The sequence below is a fragment of the Hemiscyllium ocellatum genome, chromosome 11 (genome assembly GCF_020745735.1).
Source record: "Hemiscyllium ocellatum isolate sHemOce1 chromosome 11, sHemOce1.pat.X.cur, whole genome shotgun sequence".
Taxonomy (NCBI): domain Eukaryota; kingdom Metazoa; phylum Chordata; class Chondrichthyes; order Orectolobiformes; family Hemiscylliidae; genus Hemiscyllium; species Hemiscyllium ocellatum.
Genome location: NC_083411.1, coordinates 97,718,638 through 97,745,024, shown reverse-complemented (window position 1 = coordinate 97,745,024; position 26,387 = coordinate 97,718,638). Strand labels below are relative to the sequence as shown.

General features: G+C 40.9%; 1 protein-coding gene across 7 annotated transcripts in view; it reads left to right on the top strand.

Annotated features, from left to right (window-relative positions):
- Positions 1–25,843, top strand: part of LOC132820267 (endoplasmic reticulum membrane adapter protein XK-like) — a 37,027-nt gene extending 11,184 nt beyond the window's left edge. For 2 of the 7 annotated variants that reach the window (XM_060832285.1, XM_060832284.1), the window contains exons 2-5: positions 13,000–13,112; positions 18,518–18,855; positions 22,405–22,664; positions 24,393–25,842. In XM_060832285.1, the coding sequence (XP_060688268.1) occupies positions 18,542–18,855; positions 22,405–22,664; positions 24,393–25,102 (1,284 nt within the window). In that variant the 5' untranslated portion in view covers positions 13,000–13,112; positions 18,518–18,541 and the 3' untranslated portion in view covers positions 25,103–25,842. Of the gene's footprint in view, positions 1–6,468; positions 6,544–9,067; positions 9,139–12,989; positions 13,113–18,517; positions 18,856–22,404; positions 22,665–24,392 lie in introns of those variants that run through there. The other 5 variants (XM_060832287.1, XM_060832289.1, XM_060832283.1 and 2 more) reach the window with 4 other exon arrangements.
- The last annotated feature ends 544 nt before the right edge of the window (positions 25,844–26,387 follow it).

Sequence of the window (26,387 nt, the reverse complement as noted above, 5' to 3'; positions counted from 1 at the left end):
CTCGCTCACTCCCTTGTCTACCTGTGACTCCACTCTGAGAGCTGTGCACCTGAACTCCCTCTGTTCCACTACACTCCTTAAGGCCCTACCATTCACCACGAAAATCCTACCTTGATTTCCAAAATGCAAGACCTCACACTCACCTATGTTAAATTCCATTTGCCGTTCCTCGGCCCATTTCCCCAGCTGGTCAAGGTCCTGCTGCAATTTCTGATGACATACCTCACCATCCACGATACCACCTATTTTAGTGTCATCTGCAAACTTGCTATTCATGCTTTGCGCATTCTCATCCTAATCATTGATATAGATAACAAAACCGCAATGGGCCCAGCACCAACCCCTGAGACACTCCACTAGCCACAGGCCTCCAGTCCAAAAAGCATCCTTCCACTATTACCTTCTACTTCCTATCATCAAGCCAATTGTGTAACCAATTTGCCAGCTCCCTTTGGATTCTATGCAACCTAACCTTCCTAGAGCAGCCTACCTTGGGGAACCTTATCAAAGGCCTTTCTGAAATCCATATAGTCTACGTTTGCCACCCTCCTCTCATCAACCTTCCTGGTCACTTCATCAAAGAGCTCTAGTGATCTCCCATGCACAAAGCTATGCTGACTCCTCTTAATCAAGCCAAGTGTTTCCGAATGCATGTATATCTTATCCCTCAAAATCTTCTGAAGTAACTTACCTACCATGGATGTTAGGCTTACTAGTGGAAAGTTCCCAGGTTTTTCTTTGCAGCTGCCTTGAACAAGGGCACAACATTCACTCCCCTCCATTTATCTGAGAACTCACCTGTGGCTAAGGATGATGCAAAAGTATGAGCCAGGGGCCCACAGCTTCTTCTCTAACCTCTTGCAATGTTCTGGTCAGGACCAGGAGATTTATCCACCTTCATACTTTCCAAAATGTTCAAAATCACCTCAACTGTGAAATTGACTGTCACCAAGATATCATCACTTACTACCCCAAGTTCCACATCTTTGTGTTATCCTCCGTGGTAAACACAGCAGAAATATTCATTGGGGACCTCACCCATCTCCTGCGGTTCAACACATATATGCCCATTTTGGTCCTTGAAGGGTCATATTCTCTCTTTAGCTATTCCTTTTCCTCTAATATATTTAAAGAGCCTCTTTGGATTCACCCTAATCTTCTCCGCCAAGACTATCTTGTGCCCCCTTTTTGCCCTCCTGATTTCCTTCTTCAGAGAACTCTTATTTCCCCTGTATACCTCCAGGGAATCCCTAGATTCTAACTGGCTGTACCTGAGCTATGCCACCTTTTTACTGGTCAGAGCCTCAATATCTCTTGTCATTCAGGGTTCCCTATTCCTGTCAACCTTGGTCTTCACCCTCACAGGAACATATAGACCTTGAACTCTAGCTATCTCACCTTAAAGGCCTCCCACTTGTCGGCGATCCCTTTGCCTACAAACAAAGCACTCCATTCAACCTCTGCAAGCTCCCGTCTGATTTCATTAAAATTTGCTTTGCCCCAGTTTAGAACTTGAACCTGTGGACCAGTTTTGTCTCTCTCCATAACTATTTTAAAATTTAATAGCACTAGGGTCACTGGTCCCAAAGGCTCCCCTACTGTCACCTCTATCATCTTTCCTGCCCTATTTCCCAAGAGTAGGTCGAGTTTTCCCCTTTCCCGAGTAGAACCCTCTTTATACTGCTTGAGGAAACTTTCCTGAACACAGTAACAAATTCCAACCTATCGAAGCCTCTAATGCTCTTGCAATCCCAGTCGATTAGGAGAAAGTGAGGACTGCGGATGCTGGAGATCAGAGTTGAGAGTGTGTTGCTGGAAAAGCACAGCAGGCCAGGCTGCAACTGAGGAGCAGAAGAAATGACATTTCAGGAAAAAGTCCTTCATCAGGAACGAAGGGCTCTTGCCCGAAACATCGATTCTCCTGCTCCTCAATGCTGCCTGACCTGCTGTGCTTTTCCAGCACACACACTCTCAACTCAATCCCAGTCGATGTTAGGAGAATTACAATCCCCTACTATAACAACCATATTGCTCCTGCAAGTCTCCCCAATCTATCTGCACATTTGTTCCTCTAATTCCTTTTGACTAATTGGAGGGCTGTAGTACAACCCCAATAACATCACCATCCCTGCCTTATTACCTGCCCCCACACACCAGTTTGATATTCACATTGTCATGAGATAAGAAAAATAATTTAGCAAAAGAAGATAGCTTCATTGATTACTTTTGTTTTATTGATTGTTTTAACTCTGTAATAACCATTAAAGTAATGTTGACAAAGTTTGTTTTTCTTACATTATTGGGAAGCCCATGTTGATTGTGGTGTGAATGGAACCTGTTACTATCATCCTGTGCCCCGCCCCAGTTGAAGCAAATTGCTCAGACACAGTAAAGTTTTATCTCCTTCATCTTTATTCTGGGCCCTGGAAGGAGAAAGAACAATTGCCTATGTGCACAGGGACATGAGTTCATGATCTTCTCTGGAAGAGCAGTTTCTCAATGAACTATATCGTCATTTTACAGGGAGGAGCATCCAGATATGGCAACATACATATTAATTGGGTGACCGTTACAATCAGTGAATATCAATAGCAGAGCCCAAGCCCTTTACAATAAATGTTCTTAACCTTGTTAACTGGATTCATACAATGGATACTTTCCCCTTGTTAGGTGACCTTGCATACTGAATGCTTCCAATACTGTTAAATAGCTCTACACAATGACTGCTTTTCCATCTTGTTAACCCAGTACCCTTGCCTCCAGCACCCCATTGTTAACTGCAAGTTCTTATCTAATCTGAATCATGCTCAGCTGAACCTCTTGCTTCACAAAATTAACTCTTTTCCCAGCCTGCTCATACCCGATACACATTCTCATTACAGCCTTGTTAAGGACAATTAATATTTTTTTAAATATCCAAAAACCCAGCATTTAACTGACAAAATTACACATAATTTCATGTTTTGGACCAAAACCAAATATCATTGTATATAAAGAGAAGTTAAGTAAAACTAGCATGACTAATTCAATACTTTTGGAATATTGTGAGCTGTTTTGGTATCTAAGGAAGGCAGTGTTGGCCTTGGAGACGGCCCAGAAGAGACAAGAATCATCCTGGGAATGAAGGGCTTATCATGATGTGGTTGAGAACTCTGGGTCTGTACTCAATGGAGTTTAGAAGAATAGGGGATGCATTGTTTTGAAATTTACGGAAAACTGAGAGACCTGGCAGAGTAGACATGAAGAAAGTGTCCCACTAGTAGATAGAGTAAGACCCAAGGGCACTGTCTCCAGTTAAAGGGATGACCCTTTAGAACTGAGGTACGGAAGAATTCCTTCAGTCAGAACTCCTTGCAGCAGAGGACTGTGGAGGGCAAGTGACTAAGTGCCTTTAAAATAGATTTTTGATGAGAAAGGGGATCAAGGGTTATGGATGTCAGGAAAATAGGGTTGAGAAACCATACCAGCCGTGAATAAATGGTGGAGCAGACTGAATGGGCTGAATGACCCAAATTTGCTCCTCCTATCTAATGGTCTTAAAACTTACACATACTTAGCTAGAATACCGTTTTACATTTCTTTCTTTTCTTTCTCACTTTCTCACTTTCTTCTCTTGCCCCCAGTGCCTTGCCTTGCCTTTCAAAATTTAAGCTTCATTTACTTTTCTTGAGACCAACTAAAAAGTTTCCTGTTCCCCTTTGGAATTTACTTTATTTCTCCCCCGTGTACCCCTTGACCTCCAAGGTATGATTCTGTCACATCCCTTCCATTATCTTTTTGGTTACACAACCCTCCAGCTTTTTATAAACCTCACAACTGTGAATGCCTCAGCTCCTTGCTTGGGAGACACTTGACAGACACCCAATTATCTTGCCAAGCTACTTTACAAATTTCTTTCTGCCCTGATGTACTATGAGGACCACTGCAGATTCCACCAATTAACTGCAAGTGAGAGCAAATCTTCTGGCTGCTTTTTCATGACAAGAACCAAATTGAGATTGAGCCTCATCCGTAGACTTGTGCAGTGAATTATAAAGTTAGTATCTGCTCTTCTTTAATGCAGGCTTGAAGAGGATCAATTTTCTTTGGCTCTCAAACCTGGTGGGTTGTAGTTTACGCAAGACCAAATCTGCAACTGCTTCTGTCTGTTTTTAAACAGAACTGATGCTGTCTGTTAGAAAAGGACAGATAAGTGAATCAGAAGACTCTTAACCATTTTTGTTACAATGATGTGGCATGCTTTGGAATGATTCAAACAGAGGAGCAAACAAATTACCTTTAACCAGCTCTTTGGTTTTGCAACCTGTGACAATTTTTTTTATCTCCAATGGAGTTTTACTACCCTCCTTCTCGGTACTATTAGCCTTTTATCTGCTTTTAAGGAAATAACCGTAGACTTTCTGGGTTGGATCTGTCCGGTTCCTGAACAATCTGGGTATTGGCAGTAAAGTTTGGCAGGAAATTGCATGGGTTTTAAAAGCTCCTTTCCCTCAACGTTGAGAGCAAAAAAATCCCATTTTGTAACCAAGTTTTGAATAGTAAGACATTGCTCGTGTGTGGCGAGAAGCCTATTTGCATCTATTTGTGTGCATTAACATCTCATCGTTTGCTAATCTTGATTCATTTATATTCATTCTTTCACACATCAGATAGAAACAAGGCAGCAACAACTTCCCCAGCGTAAAAATCAGAGCAGGTATCTAGCAATTCCAACACATTACTCGTCCCTCTGACCATCCACCTTGGACACCAATCACCAGAATCTCAAGATGCACTCCATGGGCAGTAACCATATACAGTGGCCTGTCCAGGGACATTGGCATCCAACACTACTAGCCTTTCTGTACCATGGAGGCAATTTTCATTCAAAATCATTTATACAAAATACAAACAAAAGTGGACCCCGCATCGATCCTTGTGGAACACTGCTGGTCATAGGCCTCCAGTCCAAACAAACCACCACTCTGTCTTTTGCCATTCAGCTAATTTTGTATTCAATTGGCAAGCCCCACCGTGAATCCCATGTGATCTACTTTTACTAATCAGTCTATGATGCGGAACCTTGTCAAAGGCTTTGCTAAAATCCAACTAAGCAATGTCTACTGCTCTGTCTTATCCATCTTGGTTACTTCCTCAAAAAATTCAATCAAGTTTATGCGACACAATTTTCCTGTCATAAAACCATGTTGACTATGCCTAATCATTCCTTGCCTCTTTAAATGCATACAAATCATATCTTTCAGAAACCTTGCAACAACTTACCCACCACCAAAGTCAGACACACAGGTTGGAAATTCCCAGACTTACTCATAGAATCCCTCCAGTGTGGAAACAGGCCATTTAGCCCAATAAGTCTACACCGACCCTCCAAACAGTAACCTACCCAGACCCATACCCCTACCTTATTATTCTACATTTAACCCCACCTAATGCACCTAACCCTCACATTCCTAAACAATTTAGCATACCAATTCACCTAACCTTGAAGTCTTTGGATTGTGGGGGAAAACCGGAGCACCCAGAGGAAACCCACTGAGACACAGGGAGAATGTGCAGACTCAACACAGACAGTCACCCAAGGCTGGAATCGAACCCGGGTCCCTGGCACTGTGAGGCAGCAGTGCTAACCACTGAGCCACCGTGCTGCACCTGAAGACGGTTCAGAATCATTATATTCCTGTTAAAATAAAAGATGAGGCTGGGAAGATTACAGAACAATGGATGAATAGAGATGTAGAAGTTCTAGTAAAGAATAAAAAAAATCTACACTAGGTGTAGACAACTGGTTTCAAATGAAGAGTACAAAGAGTGGAGCAGCATTTTTAAGGAGGAGATCAGGAAAGCTTCTTAAACAAAAGGACAACATCAGCTACTGTCCAGTCTTCTGGTTCCTCCGCTATAGTAATGCAAATATCTCTGCAAGAGGCCCTGCATTTCCTCCCTAAATTCCCACAATGTCCTGGGATACACTAGATCAGGTCCCAGAGTTTTATCCACCTTTTATATTTTCTAAGACCTCAAGCACTTTCTGGCCTGTCATGTGAGCTGTTTTCAAGACATTATCATTTAGTTTCCTGTGTTTTCTAGCCTCTGTTTCATTCCTCACAGTAAAAACTTATGTGAAATATTCACTTAATATCTCTCCAATCTCTCCCTCATGAGGTTCAACACAAAGAGGATCTCTTTGATCTTTAAGAAGCCCTACTCGCTTTTTAGTTGCTCTGTAGCTGTTAATATACTTGTAGAATCTGTTTGGATTATCCTTTATCTTATTTGCCAAGGCTATCTCATCCTGACTTTGCCTTCCCGACCTCCCTCTTAAAAATGCCGCTACACTCTTTATACTCTTCATTTGAACCCATTTGTCTACATCTAGTGTCCAATTTTTTTAATTCTTGACTAGAACTTCAAAATCTTTATTTGTCCATTGTTCTCTAATCCTAACAGCCTTTCCTTTTATTCTAACAGGAACATAACAGGGCGGCATGGTGGCACAGTGGTTAGCACTGCTGCCTCACAACGCCAGATCCGGGTTCAATTCAGGTAAGTGACTGTATGGAGTTTGCACATTCTCCCTGTGTCTGTGTGGGTATCCTCGGGGTGCTCTGGTTTCCGCCCACAGTCCAAAAATGTGCAGGCTTGGTGAATTGGCCATACTAAATTGCCCGTAGAGTTAGGTGTAGGGGTAAATGTAGGAGAATGGGTCTGGGTGGGTTGCTCTTCGGAGGGTCGGTGTGGACTTGTTGGGCCGAAGGGCCTATTTCCACACTGTAAGTAATCTAATCTAATGACTCTGAACTCTCATTATCACACTTGTGTCTTAACTTGCCTTTTAGCACAGACATAAAAGCAGGCAGTTTGTCATGGTTTCCAATAGTGATCAGAGTGTGGTGTGGTGCTGGAAAAACACAGCAGGTCAGGCAGCATCCAAGGAGCTGGAGAATCGATGTTTTGGTCATATGCTCTTCATCAGGAATGCAGTCAAAGGAGTGGACATGTTGCAGCTTGGTACTGTGTGATAATAGTCTCTCACTGGCACTGCATGCCGTGTACTGCGTAAGCACCAATCGAATGGACATGTCTCAAAGTCTAAGGAATGTCTGAGGAGACACATTCAGTCAGGAGGTCCTGATACCAACATAATGCCCTCTTGCCTTGATGGTTGCAGCTCCAACAACACTCAAGAAGCTTTATATCATCTAGGACAGAGCAGCTGACTTGATTGGCACAAATCCAAAAGCATCCATTCCCTCCTCCACCAATGCTCATTAGTAGCATCAGCATGTACTATCCATAAGGTGCAGTGCAGGAATTCACCAAAGATCCCTAGACAGCACCTTCCAAACCCATGACCACTTCCATCTAGAACGTAAAGGGCAGCAGAAACTTGGGAGCACCATCACCTGCAGATTCTCCTTCTAGCTACTCACCTTCCTAACTTGGAAATACATCGCTGTTACTTCACCATTGTTTCAAAATCCTGAATTCCCTCCCTAAGGACATTGTGGGTCAACCTACACACCTGAACTGCAGCACTTCAAGAAGGCAGCTCAGAAACAGAGTTGGGGGACAAGAGCTGGAGTTGGATGAACTACGGATCATCCGGGAGACTGAGGGGGAAATTGAGAGGATGTACTGGGAGGTGGTCACTCACCAGACACAGGATAAGGCCAGCTGGGTTACTGTGAGGGGGAAGAAAGGGAACTGACGGTCAGAACAGGGATCCCCTGAGGCCGTTCTCTTCCGCAATAAATATACCGTTGTGGATACTGCTGGTGGGGCGGCCTATCAGAGGAAAGCCATGGTTATCAGGTCTCTGGGACTGAGCCTGGCACTGTGACTCAGAAGGGAAGGGGGGGGGGGGGGGGTGATCTAGAAAAGCGCTAATGGTAGGGAACTCAATAGTTAGACTGATTGACAGAAGATTTTGTGGTCAGGAACAGGACTCCAGGAAGGTATGTTGCCTCCCCAGTGCCAGGGTCTGGGATGTCGCCAATTGGGTTTACAGGATTCTGAAGAGAAAGGGTGAGCACCCAGAAATCGTGGTACATATTGGCACCAATGATGTTGCCAGGAAAGAGATTGAGGATCTGAAAAGTGACTACAGAGAGTTAGGTTGGAAGCTGAAGAGCAGGATGAATAGAGTAGTGATCTCAGGTTTACTGCCAGTGCCACGAGATAGTGAGGTGAGGAACAGTCAGCAAATACAGCTTAACATGTAGCTGCGAGGCTGGTGCAGGAGGGAGGGCTTCAGATACCCAGACCATTGGGATACCTTCTGGGGAAGGTGGGATCTGTACATGAAAGTTGCACCTGAACTGTAGGGGCACAAATCTCCCCGGTGGGAGATTTGCCCGTGTGGTTTGGGAGGGTTTAAACTAGTTTGGCAGGGGGGTTGGAATCAGAGCCACATGTCTGAAAGGGGGTCAGTTGCAAACGGGGCAGTTACAGAATGTAGTGAATCTATCGGGAAGGTTTCTCATGTGATGAAACAGACGGATCGGTTAAAGTGTGTCTGCTTTAACGCAAGGAGTGTCCGAAATAAGAGTGACGAACTTAGAGCATGGATCAGTACTTGGGACTACGCCGTTGTAGCTATAACGGAGATGTGGGTTTCACAGGGGCAGGAGTGGTTGCTTGATGTTCCAGGGTTTAGAATGTTTAAAAAGAATAGAGGGTGGAAAAAGAGGTGGGGGTGTAGCATTGCTAATCAGAGAGTGCATCACAGCTACAGAAACGAAGGTTGTTGAGGAAGGTTTGTCTGCTGAGTAAGTATGGGGAGAAGTTAGGAACAGCAAGGGAACAGCCACTGCATTGGGGGGTTTTCTACAGACCACCTAATAGCAGTCGAGAGATTGAAGAACCCATAACTGGCAGATTCTGGAAAAATGCAGAAGTAGCAGAGTTGTTGTTGTGGTTGATTTCAACTTTCCCAATATCGACAGGAAATCCTTAGTGCAGATGGTTTGGATGGAGCCATTTTTGTCAGATATGTGCAGGAGTGTTTCTTTACTCAGTATGTAGACAGACCAACGAGGAGCGAAGCATTTTGGATTTGGTGCTCGGCAATGAGCCAGGACAGGTGTCAGATCTTGCGGTGGGAGAACACTTTGGTTGTTTTACCATAGCCTTGGAGAGGTAAAGGAGCAGTTACAGAGGGAAGATATTTAATTGGGGAAAAGGAAATTATGATGCTATCAAACAGGAGTTGGAAAGTCACAGACTGAGAGCAATTGTTCCACAGTGCACAGCAGGCTGTGGAGACTGTTTAAGGAGCAATTATTGCGAGTGATGCATGGATTTGTTCCTCTGAGACAGTTAAAAAAGGATAATATTAAGGAACCTTGGATGCCAAGAACAGGGGAGCTTCTCGTCTAAAGGAAAAAGACAGTTTATGTAAGGTGGAGGAAGCAAGGATCTAGCACAGCTTTAGAGGATTACAGGCTTGCTAGAAAGGAACTCAGAAGTGGACTGAGGAGAGCCAGGAGTGGGCACAAAAAAGGCTTGGCAAGAAGGATTAGGGAGAACCCAAAGGTATTTTACTCATACGTGAGGAATGAGAGAATGATCAGGGAGAAGGTAGGGCCGATCAGGGATGGCGGAGGGTACTTGTGCATGGAGTCTGAGCAGATAGGGGAAGCCCTAAATGCGATTTTTGCTTCAGTTTTCACCAAGGAAAGGGATCTTGTTGTAAATGAAAACTGGGATACAGGCTTGACCAGATCAAGATTGATCAAGTTGGTGTGCTGGAAATTTTGGAAAGCATTAAAATTGATAAGTCCCCCCGGGCCAGACCAGATTTATCCCAGGCTGCTCTGGGAAGTGAGAAAGGAGTTTGCTAAGCTGCTGACGAGAATATTTGTCTCCTCACTCTCCTTGGGAGTCGTACCGGAGGATTGGAAGGAGGTAAATGTTGTTCCTCTTTTCAAGAAGGGTAATAGGAAATCCCCGGCAATTATAGACCAGTCAGTCTTACGTCTGTGGTCAGCAAAGTTTTGGAAAGAATTCTGAGGGATAGGATTTATGACTATTTGGCAAAGCATAGTGTGATTAAAGGCAGTCAGCATGGCTTTGTGAGGGACAGGTCATGCCTCATAAATCTTATTGAGTTCTTTGAGGAGGTGACAAGACAGGTCGATGAAGGTCAAGCTGTGGTTGTGGTGTATATGGACTTCAGCAAGGCATTTGATAAGGTTCCCCATGGTAGACTCATACAAAGTCAGGGAGATTTGGCTATCTGGATTCAGAATTGGCTGGCTGACAGAAGGCAGGGAGTGGTTGTAGATGGAAAGTCTTCTGCCTGGAGGTCAGTGTTGAGTGGGGTCCCACAGGGCTCTGTTCTTGGGCCTCTGCTCTTTGTAGTTTTTATAAATAGCGTGGATGTAGAGGTTGAGGGTGGGTTAGTAAATTTGCAGATGACACAAAGGTTGGAGGTGTTGTCAATAGTATTGACGGCTACTGCAGGCTGCAGCGTGACATAGACAGGATGCAGAGCTGGGCTGAGAAATGGCAGATGGAGTACAACCTGGATAAATGCAAAGTGATGCATTTTGGAAGGTCGAACTCGAAAGCTGAATATAGGATTAAAGACAGGATTCTTGGCAGTATGGAGGAATAGAGGGATCTGGGTGTGCAAGTACATAGATCCCTCAAAGTTGCCACCCAAGTGGATAGGGTTGTTAAGAAAACATATGGTGTTTTGGCTTTCATTAACAGGGGGATCAAGTTTAAGAGCCGTGAGGTTTTGCTACAGCCCTACAAGTCCCTGGCGAGAGCACACTTGGAATATTGTGTCCAGTTCTGGTCGCCCTACTATAGGAAAGATACAGAGGCTTTGGAGAGAGTGCAAGGTACAAGGAGTCATAGTTTTAAGATATTAGGAGAAAGGTGTAGAGGAGACGTCAGAGGAAGGTTCTTTACGCAGAGAGTTGTGAATGTATGGAATGCATTGCCAGTGGCGGTGGTGGAAGCAGAGTCATTCGGGATATTTCAGCGACTGCTGGACATGCACATGGATATAAGTGAGTTAAGGGGTGCGTAGATTATTATATTTTACATTAGGACTAAACCTCGTCACAACATGGTGGGCCAAAGGGCCTGCTCTGTGCTGTACTTTCTATGTTCTAAGGCAGCTCAGCACCACCTTCTCAAGGGCAATTAGGGACAGGGGTGGGGCAATAAAATGCTGGCCACATCCCATGAATGAATTAAAAAGGGTTGAGCACAAGTCATTACTCCCCATGTAAGTTCCTGTGTATGTGCAGGGTTCAAAATATTTTACCGTCTTGCACACTTAAGTGAAAAGGCTGTGCAAAACAGAAATAAAGACAATACTAATGACAGGATAAACATCTTGATAGAGTTCTGGAAAAAAATGGGTCATGATATAGGAGATTATTTTCAAAAAATTGAAGAAGGCATACACATCAGATATGGCCAGCAGGTTTACAGCAAGGCTTTTGCAGGAAGGAAGTGGTATAGCAGTTCTGAATGACATGTTTACATTCATATTACATTACAATGTATCAGAGGAACAGAGTTCATGGCCGTGGAGGGGAGGGGGAGAGGGTGGCAGGGCACTGTTATTTACTCAAGTTTCAAGTAGCCATAAATTATGATAGTTATTCCACAATTGGAAATGAATATTTGAACATAATCTAGGTACGATTATATCAGTAAGCATATTGTCTTTGTATTCTGCCCTTCAGAATGATTTAAATCAGATTTGCAATGGTATTTATTACAATAGAGTACTCCCCTACAACATAATCCAATGTTGCTTGGTTTCCAACTAAAAGTGTAAAGATATTCTCTCATAGGGAATAAATGCACTCTAGTTTCAGTTCTTTTAAGTGTTTGATTGGTAACATCCTGGTTATCAATGAGGCAGTACACTAAACAGTGAGGTAACTTTGGTTTGGTAGCTATCCGTTTAAATCCATGTAAGTAGTAGGTCGGATCCCATACTTCCACCTGGATCGTTACAATGAGTTCCAGGTTTTATGGGAGATGCCACCACATTCAAACAAGCATGTACTTGTTCAGGTTTAATAGTTGTTTTCTTTTGAATCTGGCTATTATTCATTTAAATCTGTTTCATGTGTACCTGAATTCAAATGAGTGCAAATGAGTTGAGGGAATCCGTTTCAGGAGTTTTGGTTCAATTCCACAATGGTAAGGAAAATATAAAGAAACTATTAATTCACAGAAATGGTATTTCAGACATAAATGTTCAATAGGATGAGCGTGATGTTATCTCGTTATATTAGCTGTTTATTTGCTTCATTTCTTCTGCAGTAAATTCTCTTTAATAGCTTAAATCTATAATGATGTCTGTTATACTACCATATTGGTTATTGAAAATGGGGGAAGAATCTTGTGAGGGCACAAAGTTGTTCAGTTGGTTACTTGAAAGGTTTTCTGTTTGTTATCCTGGGCATGTCATGTTGAGCTGACCTAAATATTAAGACTAATGAAGGTATCATCTAAGACATTGGCAATTAAAACTCGATTACAAATAATTCAATTCAAAACTGCAGTATACACCTTGACTTTACTCTTTCTCCTTCTATGTGCAAGATGCTAAAAATGACTAGGATCTCTGGATTCACAATTTTTCAATACTAGATCAAACCTGTAACTTCTTTAACGAATTGGCTATTGTTCGGACAGTGATGGCAGCATTGAAACCTGTTTAATTTGCTTTCTGACCTCTTACTGGGAGCTTGCTTAGCTATGTTACTTTGAGTGAAGGAATTGCTTTGAAGGATGTAGTCTTTTGGATTGAATTGTGATTGAGAAATCATAAATGTTTGCTGTTCTTAGCACTGAGTTTCTCAAAAGGTGGAGTGGTTTTGGGGGTGAGGGAGAGATAATAGTCTTAGTGGGGTGGTGGTAGTAGAAGAGTAAGTCAGAAATTAATGTAAACATGCCTTCAGAAAACATGTTAGGCAGTTTCAATGACTTGGAACCCTGTCTTGACCATTTAGTCCATTTTAGGTTTGGCTTTCGGAGCGGTGCCATTTTGATTTTCTTCATCCCACTTTGAACTTCAAAGAGGAAGTATAACACCAGTCGATGTTACAATACTTGTGGTGAATTTCTGTTCTTTGGTAAGTGTTGAGTTGATGACAGTGAAAACTGCTGTCATTTCACAAATAACTTCACATTATAGCTAGTCTAAATTATCGTTAACCAAATTATATATAATATTATTTTGAGATTGTGTAAATAAGACTATCTCTGATCTGACTTTTCTGATTCTGGCATGAATATCACAGACTGTATTATTTATGTGTTAGTTACGAAAACTATAAGAGTGTATAGCTTAGAACTAATATCTTAGGGGACATTCAGTTTGTTTCTCTGTGAGAACAATAGCTAGTCCCGTGGGTCTTCACTCAAAATCGTGGCTGTGTTCCTAAAAATCATGACTCTAGTAACTTGAAATGACACATTGATTTGCTTATGTTAAAACTTTAGTTGGGTTTTATAGGACCTTTCTTCCCAGAAAGAAACAAATATTAAAAATGATACACCCAAGCTAAAATTTTACATTGTTGAAAAGTGTGGCTAATGTAGGAATTTAGCAATGAAATAGATTTCAAAATGAAATCACCTTAAAAATCTGAAAGAAAAATGTGACTTGCTGCTAACAATTCCTTTTTCTTGCCAGTAATCCTGCTTCCCAAAATTCCTGCTCCTGATTCCAACCCCCCACCCCGGTCATTGTAGATTTCCTCCGCTGCTGGACCCTCCCTTAAAGTGGCCACTTTCCCTCCATGAATTGCAGCTCCTGGATGCTACCAAGCCCCCAAGGCTCATTCCCATCCACAATTGACCGTGACAGGATGGTCAACACAGGCCAGTCCTGAGAGCTATGCTTGCACGCTCTGAACAAACTTTTCAAAAGAAACAAAATGACACAGATGTAATTTTTAGGGGAAACTAAACTACTTCAGAGATGCTTTACTGATTTGCATAAGGTTATGACCTTGGATGTTTTTAGCTTTTAATTCCAAAATGTGTTTTTCAAAGATAATTGGTACAAAGACAAAATGATTGCAATTGTGGAAGGATTTGGTGTCGGATCAATGGGATGTAACACCTAAAGACGTTAAAGATACCCCAAACAGGCTGCACCGTGATTTCTTATGACTGCAAAGTTCATGAGGGGTTGAAACACTTGCTCATCAAGCTACCCCTGCAGCCTAAGCTGCAGAAACAGTCTTTTTCCCAATGAGATGTACACAAGGACAAGTGTTACAAAGTGAATTTCAGTTCTACTGCAGTGTGCTGGAGGGACTGAATGTTCATATGTGCTTCAGCCTGTGTTTGAGTGATAACGTATTGTGAAAATCATGGTCAAAGAACCACACAAAGTTGCCCTTGTGTTGCTGGTAAACACATTCTCCCTTTCTGAGAGCTAGAGGTCAGCGAGCTAGCAGACCAAAACAGGAAGATCCTCTGTCACAATACTGCAAACCAGCTGAAAAAGGAATGAGGACATGGTAAACTAAGAATCACAAAACCAACAATTCAATTACCCACGGCAAAAGTACTAGCAAACTTTACTGCAATAACCATAAAGTTCAACGGCTTTTGCAATCAAGTTAAGACCGATCCACTTTTGGATATTTTAAATCCATCAGTTTGTTCATGTTATGACACCCCACTGGAACAGATGGGACTTGAACCCTTGCCTTCTGGCCCAGAGCTAGGGGTGCTACCACTGCAACTCAAGAGCCCCTGATCTCTATATTATATGATTTGATTGATTATCACATGAAATACAATGAAAAGTGTTGTTTTGTATGCTACGTAGTCAGCTTGTACCATACAAAGCACATCAGGGTAGCAGACCAGAGTGCAGAATACAGTATTATAGCCAAAGAAAAGGTACAGAGAGATGGATCAAAATTAACGTTTGAGAGGCCCATTCAAAACTAAGGTTGCAGTGGGGAAGAAGCTACTTCTGAACTAGTTTGTGTGTGTATTCAACTCATCATCTACCAGACAAGAGGGTGGAAGAAAGTATAACTGGGTGTGAAGTATCTTTGGTTATGTTTCATCTGTATGCCCTTGTGTTTAATTAATTTTTCACACATTTATTAATTGATGGACTTTGCGAAGTCTGGTAAAATTGGTCCCTTTTAAAAACATCAGTTCATTTGGATCTGGGAGAAGGTAGCCATAGGGGCAAAGATCTTTTAACTTCATTGCAACCAATCGAAAAGGTGCGTATATCGAGAAGGGGAGCCAGTTCATTTCTCCTTGTCCAACTTCTGGGTATCCCAGAAACTCTAACAAATCGGGAAACCTTACCTAGGCTCTGGATGTAACAATAACAATATTTTGATCGTGAGGGTGTGGTGCTTTTATGATATGCAACATGCGATAATAGATGTAAAGTTGAATGTCGTTAATTACTTCAAGCTCTAATTCAGTGTTTGTAGCCAGTAGATTGAATAGTTTCACTGTATCTCCTCTGAGCTCCTTTATTAGCCAGCTAAGTTCAGTTGAATTATGAGATACCAAAAACAACCATTTTTTTTTCCAGATCACCATCCATTATTAGGTGTCATCTTCCAGAAATAAATTACTGTTTCTTGCCTGAGTTTTGGTGTAAGATATCAAAGCTAGGCAAAAAGACACAGCTGTGTATGACCATGTACATGTGTACACATCAACGTGAAGAGGCAGAATGTGTTCAAGGTCATCTGTTTGCTCCTCATAGCTTTGTTGAAGGAGAGTTTAAATAAATTTGGTTAGGAGATAACCATCAAGATGAAACCTTTAAGGAGGTCAAGGTGAACATAGAGAAGGGCAAATAGCATAAGAGTGGAGACCAGTGAAAATAAAGGGACCGGTCAAAGGGAAAATGTACAGCAGTCTAAGATATGTTGGATTGATGCAGTGGTAGTGTCCCTACCCCTGGGCCAGGACACCTGGCTTCAAGTCCCACCTGCTCCAAAGGTGTATAATAACATCTCTGAACAGGTTGATGAGGAAAGTTGGTTGAATGTAAGTACATGTAATATAGTCGATGAAGTTTCGTTTTCCTGCTTCTTATGAAATGATCTTATATCGAGTGAACATGAGTCTCTGAGGGGAGCTGTGACTCCTTAGGAACCAAAAATGAAGTATTCTTACAGCAAGATACATGATAATGAGGCCGAGGACGGCTGAAGAACTAAAGGAATGGTTTCCATCTCTTTTCACCAGAAAGCAATATGCAAATATGGCAGTAAAAGCTGAGAATTATACTGGACAGGATAAAAATAAAGGAGGTCCTTAATAGCTTGGCAATCCTCAAAATAGAAATGTAACCTGATCTGAATGGAATGTGTTCCAAGTTATTGAGAAAAGGGTGGAAATTGTGAGGCTCTTTCCACACACTTCCAGTTCCGTTTAAGTTTGGAAATAATTTCAGAGGATTGAAAATTGCACCCTTTCCAAAAAAGGAGAGAGGTATAAGCCTGGCAACTACAGGCCAATGGCCCTAGAAGAATTTGAGACTACAGGGTAAAGAAAATATGTGTAAAATGTAATGGATAGACAAATGAAAACACAGATTTGTTCAAGGCTGATCATGTTTGGCTAAGTTAATGGAATTCATTAATTAAATACTGGATAATTTGACTAATGTAATGTGGTTGTTGTTTATATGAACTTTCAAATAATGTTGGCCAGAGTTTAAAATTTAGTGACATTGGCAGTATGAATATAAAAATGGTTAAGGAGTGGAAGGGAGAGTAACGAGGGCTAATTATTTCTCAGGCTGCAGGCCGTATAAATAAGTATTAGAACATAGAACAGTACAGCACAGCACAGGCCCTTCAGTCTATGATGTTGTGCCAAACATGATGCCAAATTAAACTAATGTCTTCTGCCTGCCCTTGGTCCATATCCCCCAATCCTTGCATATTCATGTACTTGACTAAAAGTCTCTCAAACACCCCTATCATACCTACCTCCTCCACCATCCTTAGCAGCACGTTTCAGATCCTATCTCTCTCTGTGTAAAAAAAAAACTTACCCCTCACATCTCTCTTTCCAAAGATTGGAATGAGAAGCACTGCTTTTCTTTTTAAGTGTTTATTAACGACATGCAGGTTCTGGTGCTTTGTAACCTGGTTGAACAAAGCAGTCCTTTAACAGGTTTGCATTTTTCCCTCTTCCTTCAGAGAGCCTTTATCTGTCTAATTGTGTCTAGTAGAGTTATTGTTATAACTCAACTTGTAACACACCATTTTATCATAACAAAAGCAAAATGGCTGTTATGCTAACTTTGGATTATTATTCCACAAAACAAGGTGAACTGTGCTGGAATTCTCTGTGTTATTATTCCAATTTCTTGAATTTTCATAAGTTTTAAAATCTCACATCTTTAGCAGGACTCATGGTGTTGTCATAGAGTTAGTTAAATTCTAAATATTAGTCTTTTGATGCTGAGATCCACATTGGTCATGTGATTTCTGGGAACCACCTTGCAAGATTGTCTTTTTTTTTGGCAGATCACCTTCCTGTACAAAATATATACTTTTGTGCCAGAAGTGATTCATAAAGCCATGTTTCATGGATGATCTGAGATATTTGTTAAAACTTGTGATATAGTAAATAGAAACTACTTATCTGGAGGGAGAATCTGGAACATCTAGAAATAACATTAGAAAATAAATCATTTAGGTGTGATTTTAAAAGGTATCTTTACTCAGAAAGGTTAATAGAAATCTGAACCTACTTTGTTCCAAAGAGCTATCAAAGCTGGGTCAGTTAGAAACTTTTTAAACCATAGTAGAACTTAGTCAAGAGTATTGAGATTCACAGGACCATGCTGGGGTTAAAGAGTTAGCATGTAAAAACTCAACTATGATCTAAAAGAATGATGAAACAAACATGAGATGCTAAATTAGTTAATCCGGTTCCTATGTTCCAAATTATGATAAGACCTAGAAAAGAATTAGGCCGCTTATAGGTTTAATTGTGAGAATTTCTTTTCACTTTTGCAAACAAAGGATGACTTTGCTTTAGGTCAAACTGAACACTTAACAAAGATATAATCCACGTTCTGACCTTGTTAAATGTGGATGTTTCTACCTCTAGGCACTAATTTGGACCAACTATGGAAAGGCCCCTTGTCTTCACAGTAATATGATTTTTAGATTTTTCTCTCCATGCACAGCTGAGGTGTTGCAAACACTATTTTAATATATCGCTAGGCATTATGACATTTTCCTGCATATTTGACTTAATATTTGGCAATAATGAAAAATCCTTGAATATAAAGGATGTGTGTTCTGCTTATGGGTGAAAGTGATGATTGAAAGGGAGAATCTCATGCAGATGTGAGACCTCTGAATAAGAGTTCTGTTCTGATAAAGCATTAACTTACCATAACTTACCATTACCACAGGATATCCACTTTATAAGATTGTAGCTGAACATAGTCCAAACCATTTATTGTTCTCTAGACCACAAATAGTTTGGAAATAATGTAACTTGTTTGTGTTTCTAGGTGAGTTTTCAACTCTAGATTGGAATGGAGAAGATAGAGACAAATAATGGCAATGAAGCTAATCACAACACAACAACTCTTGTCTTGCATCGGGCAAAGATGCCAGCCAGTATTATCATCTCTACAGTTCTGTTCATTGCAGAAACTGTAGCTGGTGGCTTTCTGTGTGCAGTGTACAGTCGTTGGGGTGATTCATACTGGTTAGGACTAACTATCTCCTTCATGTTAGTACCATCTGTACTGGTGCAGTTTACACTGATCTTAATCCATCGTGAACTGGGCATGAACAGACCTTTTATACTGCTGCTTCATCTACTGCAGATGGGACCCATCATCAGGTTAGCAATGAGTGCGACTATCATAACATTTGTTATCAGTCAGAGTTGATTAAATATAATGTTTGTAGTTTGTTAACAGCATTAAAATGTTTTGGTAAGCTTTTATGCTTATTAGCACTCTTTCTATCAATTATTTCAATCATGTGGTCAGTTTTGACTTCAAAAAAGCTGCACGGTGGCTCAGTGGTTAGTACTGCTGCCTCACAGCGTCAGGGGTGTGGGTTCGATTCCAGCCTCGGGCAACTGTCTGTCTGTGTGACATTTGCATGTTCTCCCAGTGTCTGCATGGGGTTTCTCTGGGTGCTCAGGTTTCCTCCCAGAGTCCAAAGATGTGTAGGTTTGGTGAATTGGCCATGCTAAATTACCCATAGTGTTGAGGGTGCATTAGTCAGGGGAAATGTAGAGTAATAGGGTAGGGAAATGGGTCTGGGTAGGATATTGTTTGGAGGGTCGGTGTGGACTTGTTGGGCCAAATGGCCTGTTTCCACGCTGTGGGGATTCTATGCAAAAGATAAAACCCCATTGTATTTCTATAATTTTCCATTTCCCGTGACAGACTAGGGACAATTTTTGTGTAATGTCGTTACATGCATCAAGATTGATGAAACTTAAACCTGTCCTTGAAACCTGTTTCTCTTGAAAGGTCCTCAAAGTTTCATCCCATTTATCTAGATAGGGTTAAAACACAAGCCCAAGTGGTAACGATTGTTGGGTAACATACTTTGCTAGTCAGTTTGAATGCAAATTAATTTAGACCATGTTAGAATAGAAGCTACAGAAATTTGAAAAATATGACGAATCATTGGGATGCAAACCACCAGGTACTGGAAATTTAAACCGAAGTCCCAGTATTTATTAATTATGATTTCCTTGCATAATAAATTCATCTGGTTTCTCTGGTGGAATTATTTCTGGTTTGGAGGATACTAATGATCCTCTTCCTCTGTGAAAGTTGATACTTTGTATCATTTCTTTAATTGGACCCATATTCCTCTTTATCATACCTTTATCTTTAATATTAAAACATTTGTTATTTGCACTGATACTCATGATGTGTTCCTCTTGTCGTATGACCATTTTGCCTCAGTTATTTATTTTCTCTGCCTTTTTTGTTTTTATTTAAATTATTGTGCCATCTTCCAAAAGATCTGCCTAAAGTCATCTCCTAATGAGTGCTCAGCAACTGCCATATGGATTAAGCCACAAAACTAGGGGGGCTCTAAGATTTTTTTGAAATTTGCTGGTCATTTTGTGCCATAAATGTATAATGCCCTTAGAGCCTTTAATGCCTTAAATTTAAAAAAGTTTTATCATATGACTTGCACCAAATCCTAACTGTGTCCTAACAGGGTTTTGCACACAGCTTGTCCATCTTCCCTAAATCTATATGCGCTCTGTCATTTGAAATTGAAGATCTTGCTATATTCTCTTTTTAGAACTTCTTAATGGATTTGACTGAGCAACTTCAGACTGCATGATTAATTTACTAGGTAAATGATTAGGTAGAGATTTCTATTCAGAATGACCTTTCATATGAACACAGAAAATACATTCTGATTCAATTGCTATGGAACTATTAAGTTTTGCAATAAAAACAATTATTAATTTTCAAGAATTAATATTTTCATTTGTAAATTAATGAATTCTATAAGTCACAGTGTATTTCCCATATGAAACTGATCCTATTACATTAAAATACTAGTTCTAGAACATTTCAATTGCATCTAGCGCACCAGCATCCCTTTACTTCCTACCACCTGCTACCTTCCTAGACATGATCCATCAAAATGAAAAATCGCACACACAATGTGTTTTTTTTATTGACAACAAAATTCTTGGCACTGATGAGCAACTTCATTCAGCCAAAATTTAGTAATCCCATTGGAGTAAGCAGGGATGGTGACCGTGATAGAAATGGGACTCAACAATGCATAAATAGCAAAAGGGCTACTTTGTTAGGTTTAAAATAATTTGATAATGCCAAAGTTATTCCAGATGTGATCTCTCATCCCTAAGGGATCAGACTATCATTTTAGATGCATGATATCTGGAAATGCAACCCTCTAAAGTGTGGAACATAAATCTATGCTGTACCTAAGAGGCTAGTGTCCACTGTATCCTGTGATTTCTGATTTCAAAAGGCATAAATGGAAACACTGTATTGAACTTTGACTTAGCCTGTAAGAGGGCTATGACCTATAAATGAAACTTAAAATACCATTTCCACAATCAGTCATACCACATAAACAGTCAGAAAATGTTTACTGATTGCCAACAGTGTCCATATGGAAGTGCAGTTTTTCATAGTTTAGCATTATAACCAGTTTAACATAAGTGTAAAATGAAAATCCCGTTGTACTCAGTGTAAATATTACAGTGAAATTGGGGCCCTAATCTTAAACAAAATCCCAAAGGAAGCAAAATTCCACCTCCAGGGATTCACAGAATTCCATGGCGATATTAATAGGCAGTTATCTTACTAGACTGTAAACAGAAAATAATGAGAAATTAAGTTGACATTTCAGGTCAGTGGTCTTCCATCAGACTTTTAAGATTTCCACAATCCATAGTTTTATAATTTGGAGATGCTGGTGTTGGACTGGGGTGTACAAAGTTAAAAATCACACAACACCAGGTTATAGTCCAACAGGTTTAATTGGAAGCACACTAGCTTTCGGAGCAATGCTCCTTCATCAGGTAACAGCCACTTCCAATTAAACCTGTTGGACTATAACCTGGTGTTGTGTGATTTTTAACAGTATTATAGCTTTTGTTTTCATTATTTAGCTGGGCTTTTTCAGTACAATGTAGTTCAGCGTATTAAAATTAAGAAGCACTTGACCTTTGACATCAAAGACACCAACAGCTACATGCACTTTACCAGAGTAAACTTTTCAGAAATCCTTCATTGAAGCATTAGCAAATAAAATTGAACACCATATTAGAGTAAATGACCAATGGATTAGTAAAATAAGTCAGTTTTGGAGAGAGAATTCCAGAGCTTGAGGGCTTGGCTGCTGAAGGCTGTTTAGTGGAACAATAAAATCAAGAATGCTAAAGACGATGGAACTGTATGAACAGACAGGATTGGAAAGGACCGAAGGGATTGACAAAAAAACATTCAAGTGGAGTGATTCCCTCCTTCTGGAACAAAAGTCAAATATGATGGTTTGCCCTCTTTACTCCCATCATTCCTATCACTCTTGGCACTCTCAACCATGTCTTTTTGCATTATGTAGACGTTATATTGAGGATAGGCAGTGGAATAATCGTGGGACTGGGAATGGATTTATATTCTGAAGTTCAGATTCATTAGTATTTGAAATTCAAAGCATTTATGAAGAATTTTCATGAAGAAAGTTAAACAGTTATCTCAGCTCATTATGGGCTAGATAACGTATTTGTGGAAAGAACGTCTTTCCTCATTCCATTGCTAATTATTTTCTTTTGAGTGAATGCAAGTAATCCTTCTTCCATGATCTTTCATTAAAGCTAAGATTGGATTCTTGCATTTTTGAGAAAAATTAATTCTGTCTCTGCTTTTGTCAGGTGTGTAGAAGCTATAATTGTGTTCTGCAAGTCTGGGAAACATGAAGAACCATATGTCAGTATCACCCGAAAGAAAAGACTCCATCATGGACAATCAAATGAATTTGAAAAAGAAATGGGCCATTCAACAAGAAAGTTGACTATTCACCGTAATGCATTTCAGCGGGCGTCAGTAATTCAAGCCTTTATGGGCTCCACCCCACAGCTCACCCTCCAGCTGTATATAAGTATAATGGAAAATTACATTCCACCAGCACGAGGTAATGTGTTTGCTCTTGCTGTCTAAGGTCTAAATAGAGACACTATAGTGCTTCTAATAGTACTGTGATATTGTCTGCAAAATACTGGAAAAAACAACTATTCACACCCATGTATAGGTTTTGCAAAGTTCTGAAAATACCAAGGGACAGTACTCATTGATCTAATTTACTTAATTTGTTTATAAATATAACAATCATCATCAGCTCCATGGAAAATTTGCATTTGTTTTATGTTTTTCATATTCTTTGCCATGTATTTGCCCACTCACTCCACTAAAACCAAATCACACTGAAGATTGTCATCGCAGTTTGTCTTTTCATCCAGTGTTGTGTTGTTTGCAAACTCAACTTCCACCATCTGCTGTGTTGAGACTTGAACTCATGTTCCCAGAGCTTCTGGATTACCGGCCATTGACATTCAGAGAATCCCTACAGTGTGGAAACAAGCCCTTCAGCTCAACGAGCCCACACCGACCCTCCGAAGAGTAACCCACCCGACCCCATTCCCCTACCCTATAGTTGCCCCTGACTAATGCACCTAACCTCCACATCCCTGACCACTACGGGCAATTTAGCATGGCCAATTCACCTAACCCGCACATCTTTAGATTGTGGGAGGAAACCGGAGCACCCAAAGGAAACCCCTGCAGATACAGGGAGAACATGCAAACTCCACACAGATACTCGCCCGAGGTTAGAATTCACCCTGGGACCCTGCTGCTATGAGGCAGCATTGCTAATCCCTGAGCCACCGTGCTACCCCTAAAGAAAACATGCAAACACCACACAGATAATTGCCCGAGGATGGGATCGAACCCAGGTCCCTGGTGCTATGAGGCTGCAGTGCTAACAGCTTGCTCCCAAACATAACATTATAATTGTCAAGTCATGGCATGATCCTCCAAGATAAATATAGCAATGGTGAATTTTGTTGTATTTGAAGGCTATGCAATTTTGAAGAAATGCATTACCAAAAATAGATCAATCTCTTTTTGTTTTCCTTAGTTTATGCACAACACACAAGTACAAAGTACTCCAAAGCTCGTTGTAGCTGAAGTCAGATAAAGAGTGAGCCCTTAAACTGATGTTCTAACATTAGAGATGCTTTCTTATTTTATTACTGTGACATTTCTCCAATTTCTGTTGGCCTCAAAGTTGTGATGCTCCTGGACTGTATTTGGTGCCATCCCAGCCCGGGATGTGTCATACAAGCAATTCTGTGCTGTTTATTTGTTTAATGGGTTGCGGGGTTTACTACTTAAAATCTTATTGCCCTTGAACTGAGTGGCTTGGGAAGCCATTTCAGAGAACATTCGAGAGTCAACCACATTCCTGTGGGTCTGGAGTCACATGTAGGCCATATGAGATGAGGGTAGCAGATTTCCTTCCCTAAACAATATTATGGAAAATGGTTACATGTTGGTCATTAGAAAGTGGTGGATAATGTCAAAATTGGAAACCGTCTTTTCAAGCTCTTGAGTTCATTCACTTATTTACAGCAGTTCAAATACTTAGTGTGGTGGAATGTGCTGTGCATAAATTACTGAGTCCCTTTTTTATAGTTATTCCTAACTGGGATCAATTATCAGAACACAGTGCATGATCTTGGGACTTTTTTTTTATTCTGTATGACTTGTACCAACACACTTAGCCAACAATTGATTGTTATCACTAGTCCTTCTCAATTTCGTTTTCGTTATCCACTGAGTCATGTCTCTTCTTGTTCAGGTGCTCTCATGGTGATGTCATTGCTGTCAGTGACCTATGGAGCCCTGGTGTGTAACATTCTGTCCATTCAGATCAAGTATGATGACTACAAGATTCAGATGAGACCAGCTGCTTACATATGCATCATCCTGTGGCGCAGCTTGGAAATTGCTACACGAGTTACAGTGTTGGTGCTGTTCAGCACAGTGTTGAAGCAGTGGACCTTCGCTGTGGTCTCAATTGATTTTCTGATCTACTTTTTCCTCCCGTGGGTGGAATTTTGGTGTAGTCGCTCACCATTTCCTGAAAACATCGAAAAGAACTACAAACGGTTTGGCACAGCTGTTGTATTGTTGCTTGTTACCATTCTCTATGCTGGAATTAATGTGTTCTGCTGGTCAGCGGTCCAGCTTATGCTAAGTAATCGTGACTTGATTAGCAAGAATCAGAACTGGGTTAGGTTGTCTGTCTATTATATATTGCGGTTTATTGAAAATGCAGTGCTTCTAATTATATGGTACTTTTTCAAAACCGAAGTGTATGAGTACCTCTGCTCCCCCCTGCTGGTAGTTCAGTTAATTATTTGCTACAGCCTAGCTATCATTTTCATGCTGCTCTTCTATCAGTACTGCCATCCGTGTAGGTTACTTTTCACACACAACGTCGTAGACTGTCTCCAGTGCTCATGTTGGAAAGAACCTCGCTTCAAGTCTGCAGTTGAGGATTCATAATTCAGCTATGTTAGAGCAAGAGAGAGCTGCAGTGAAAACGTGATTTTGTTTTGCTCACATCACCCTTCCCCTTGGTTTTGCAAGCTGGTGAATTTCACGAGGAGCATGAATTGTGCAGAGAAAAGAACAGTATGACCTTGCAGATCAAAGCATTCTACTGCTGTAATCTGGATCAGTGCCTGGAATATGACGTCTACATGAGCTCATCACAAGGTGGTAAAGCTGACTTGTGGCTTCTTTTTATGTGAAAACTGGCAGCCAAAGGAGTTGCAACATTTCTGGGATAGTCATTCTCCCCGAAACCACAGAAAGCCCTAACCAACAGATGCACCCATTAACCACAAAAATACCTTGGATCTTGTCGACATTTTGGGAGATCAAGGCTGGATCTGCATTAAACAGAAAAAATATTTGTATTTAATGAAAAATTGTTGACTTTGCATAGTTTCTTTTCCTCTGATGCACTTTTGATTTCTGTGTGGTAGCCTCATAATGAGCTTTAAAACATCATTCACTGGAATGTAATGGTTATTTTTCTCAAAGGCTCAAAGTTATTTAAATTAGTGTGATTTTGATTTTATGGTGGTAAAACTGGTTTGTTTTCATTTATTGTCAAGTTTTCTTCATTCACTTTCCATAAATTCTGTCTTACTTTCTTAGATATAACTTGTTACATTCTGATTAAATGGGTATTATTGAGCTTTGTTTTTAAATTCATTCAAGGGAAGGGCATGTCTCTGGCAAGGCCATCATTAATGTGCGGCACGGTGGCACAGTGGTTAGCACTGCTGCCTCACAGCGTCTGAGACCCGGGTTCAATTCCCGACTCAGGCGACTGACTGTGTGGAGTTTGCACGTTCTCCCCGTGTCTGCGTGGGTTTCCTCCGGGTGCTCCGGTTTCCTCCCACAGTCCAAAGATGTGTGGGTCAGGTGAATTGGCCATGCTAAATTGCCCGTAGTGTTAGGTAAGGGGTAAATGTAGGGGTATGGGTGGGTTGCGCTTCGGCGGGTCGGTGTGGACTTGTTGGGCCGAAGGGCCTGTTTCCACTCTGTAAGTCTGATCTAAATTTATTGCCCAGCCCTAATTGCTCAGAGGGCAGTTAAGAGTTAACCACATTGTTGTGGGTCTGGAATCACATGTCTGCCAAACCAAGGAAGGATGGCAAATTTCCTTCCCTAAAAGGCATTCTGAACCAGATGGGTTTTTCCAACAATTGGCAATGGTTTCGTGGTCATCGTTAGACTCTTAATTCCAGATTTTTAAAATTGAATTCTGATTCTACCA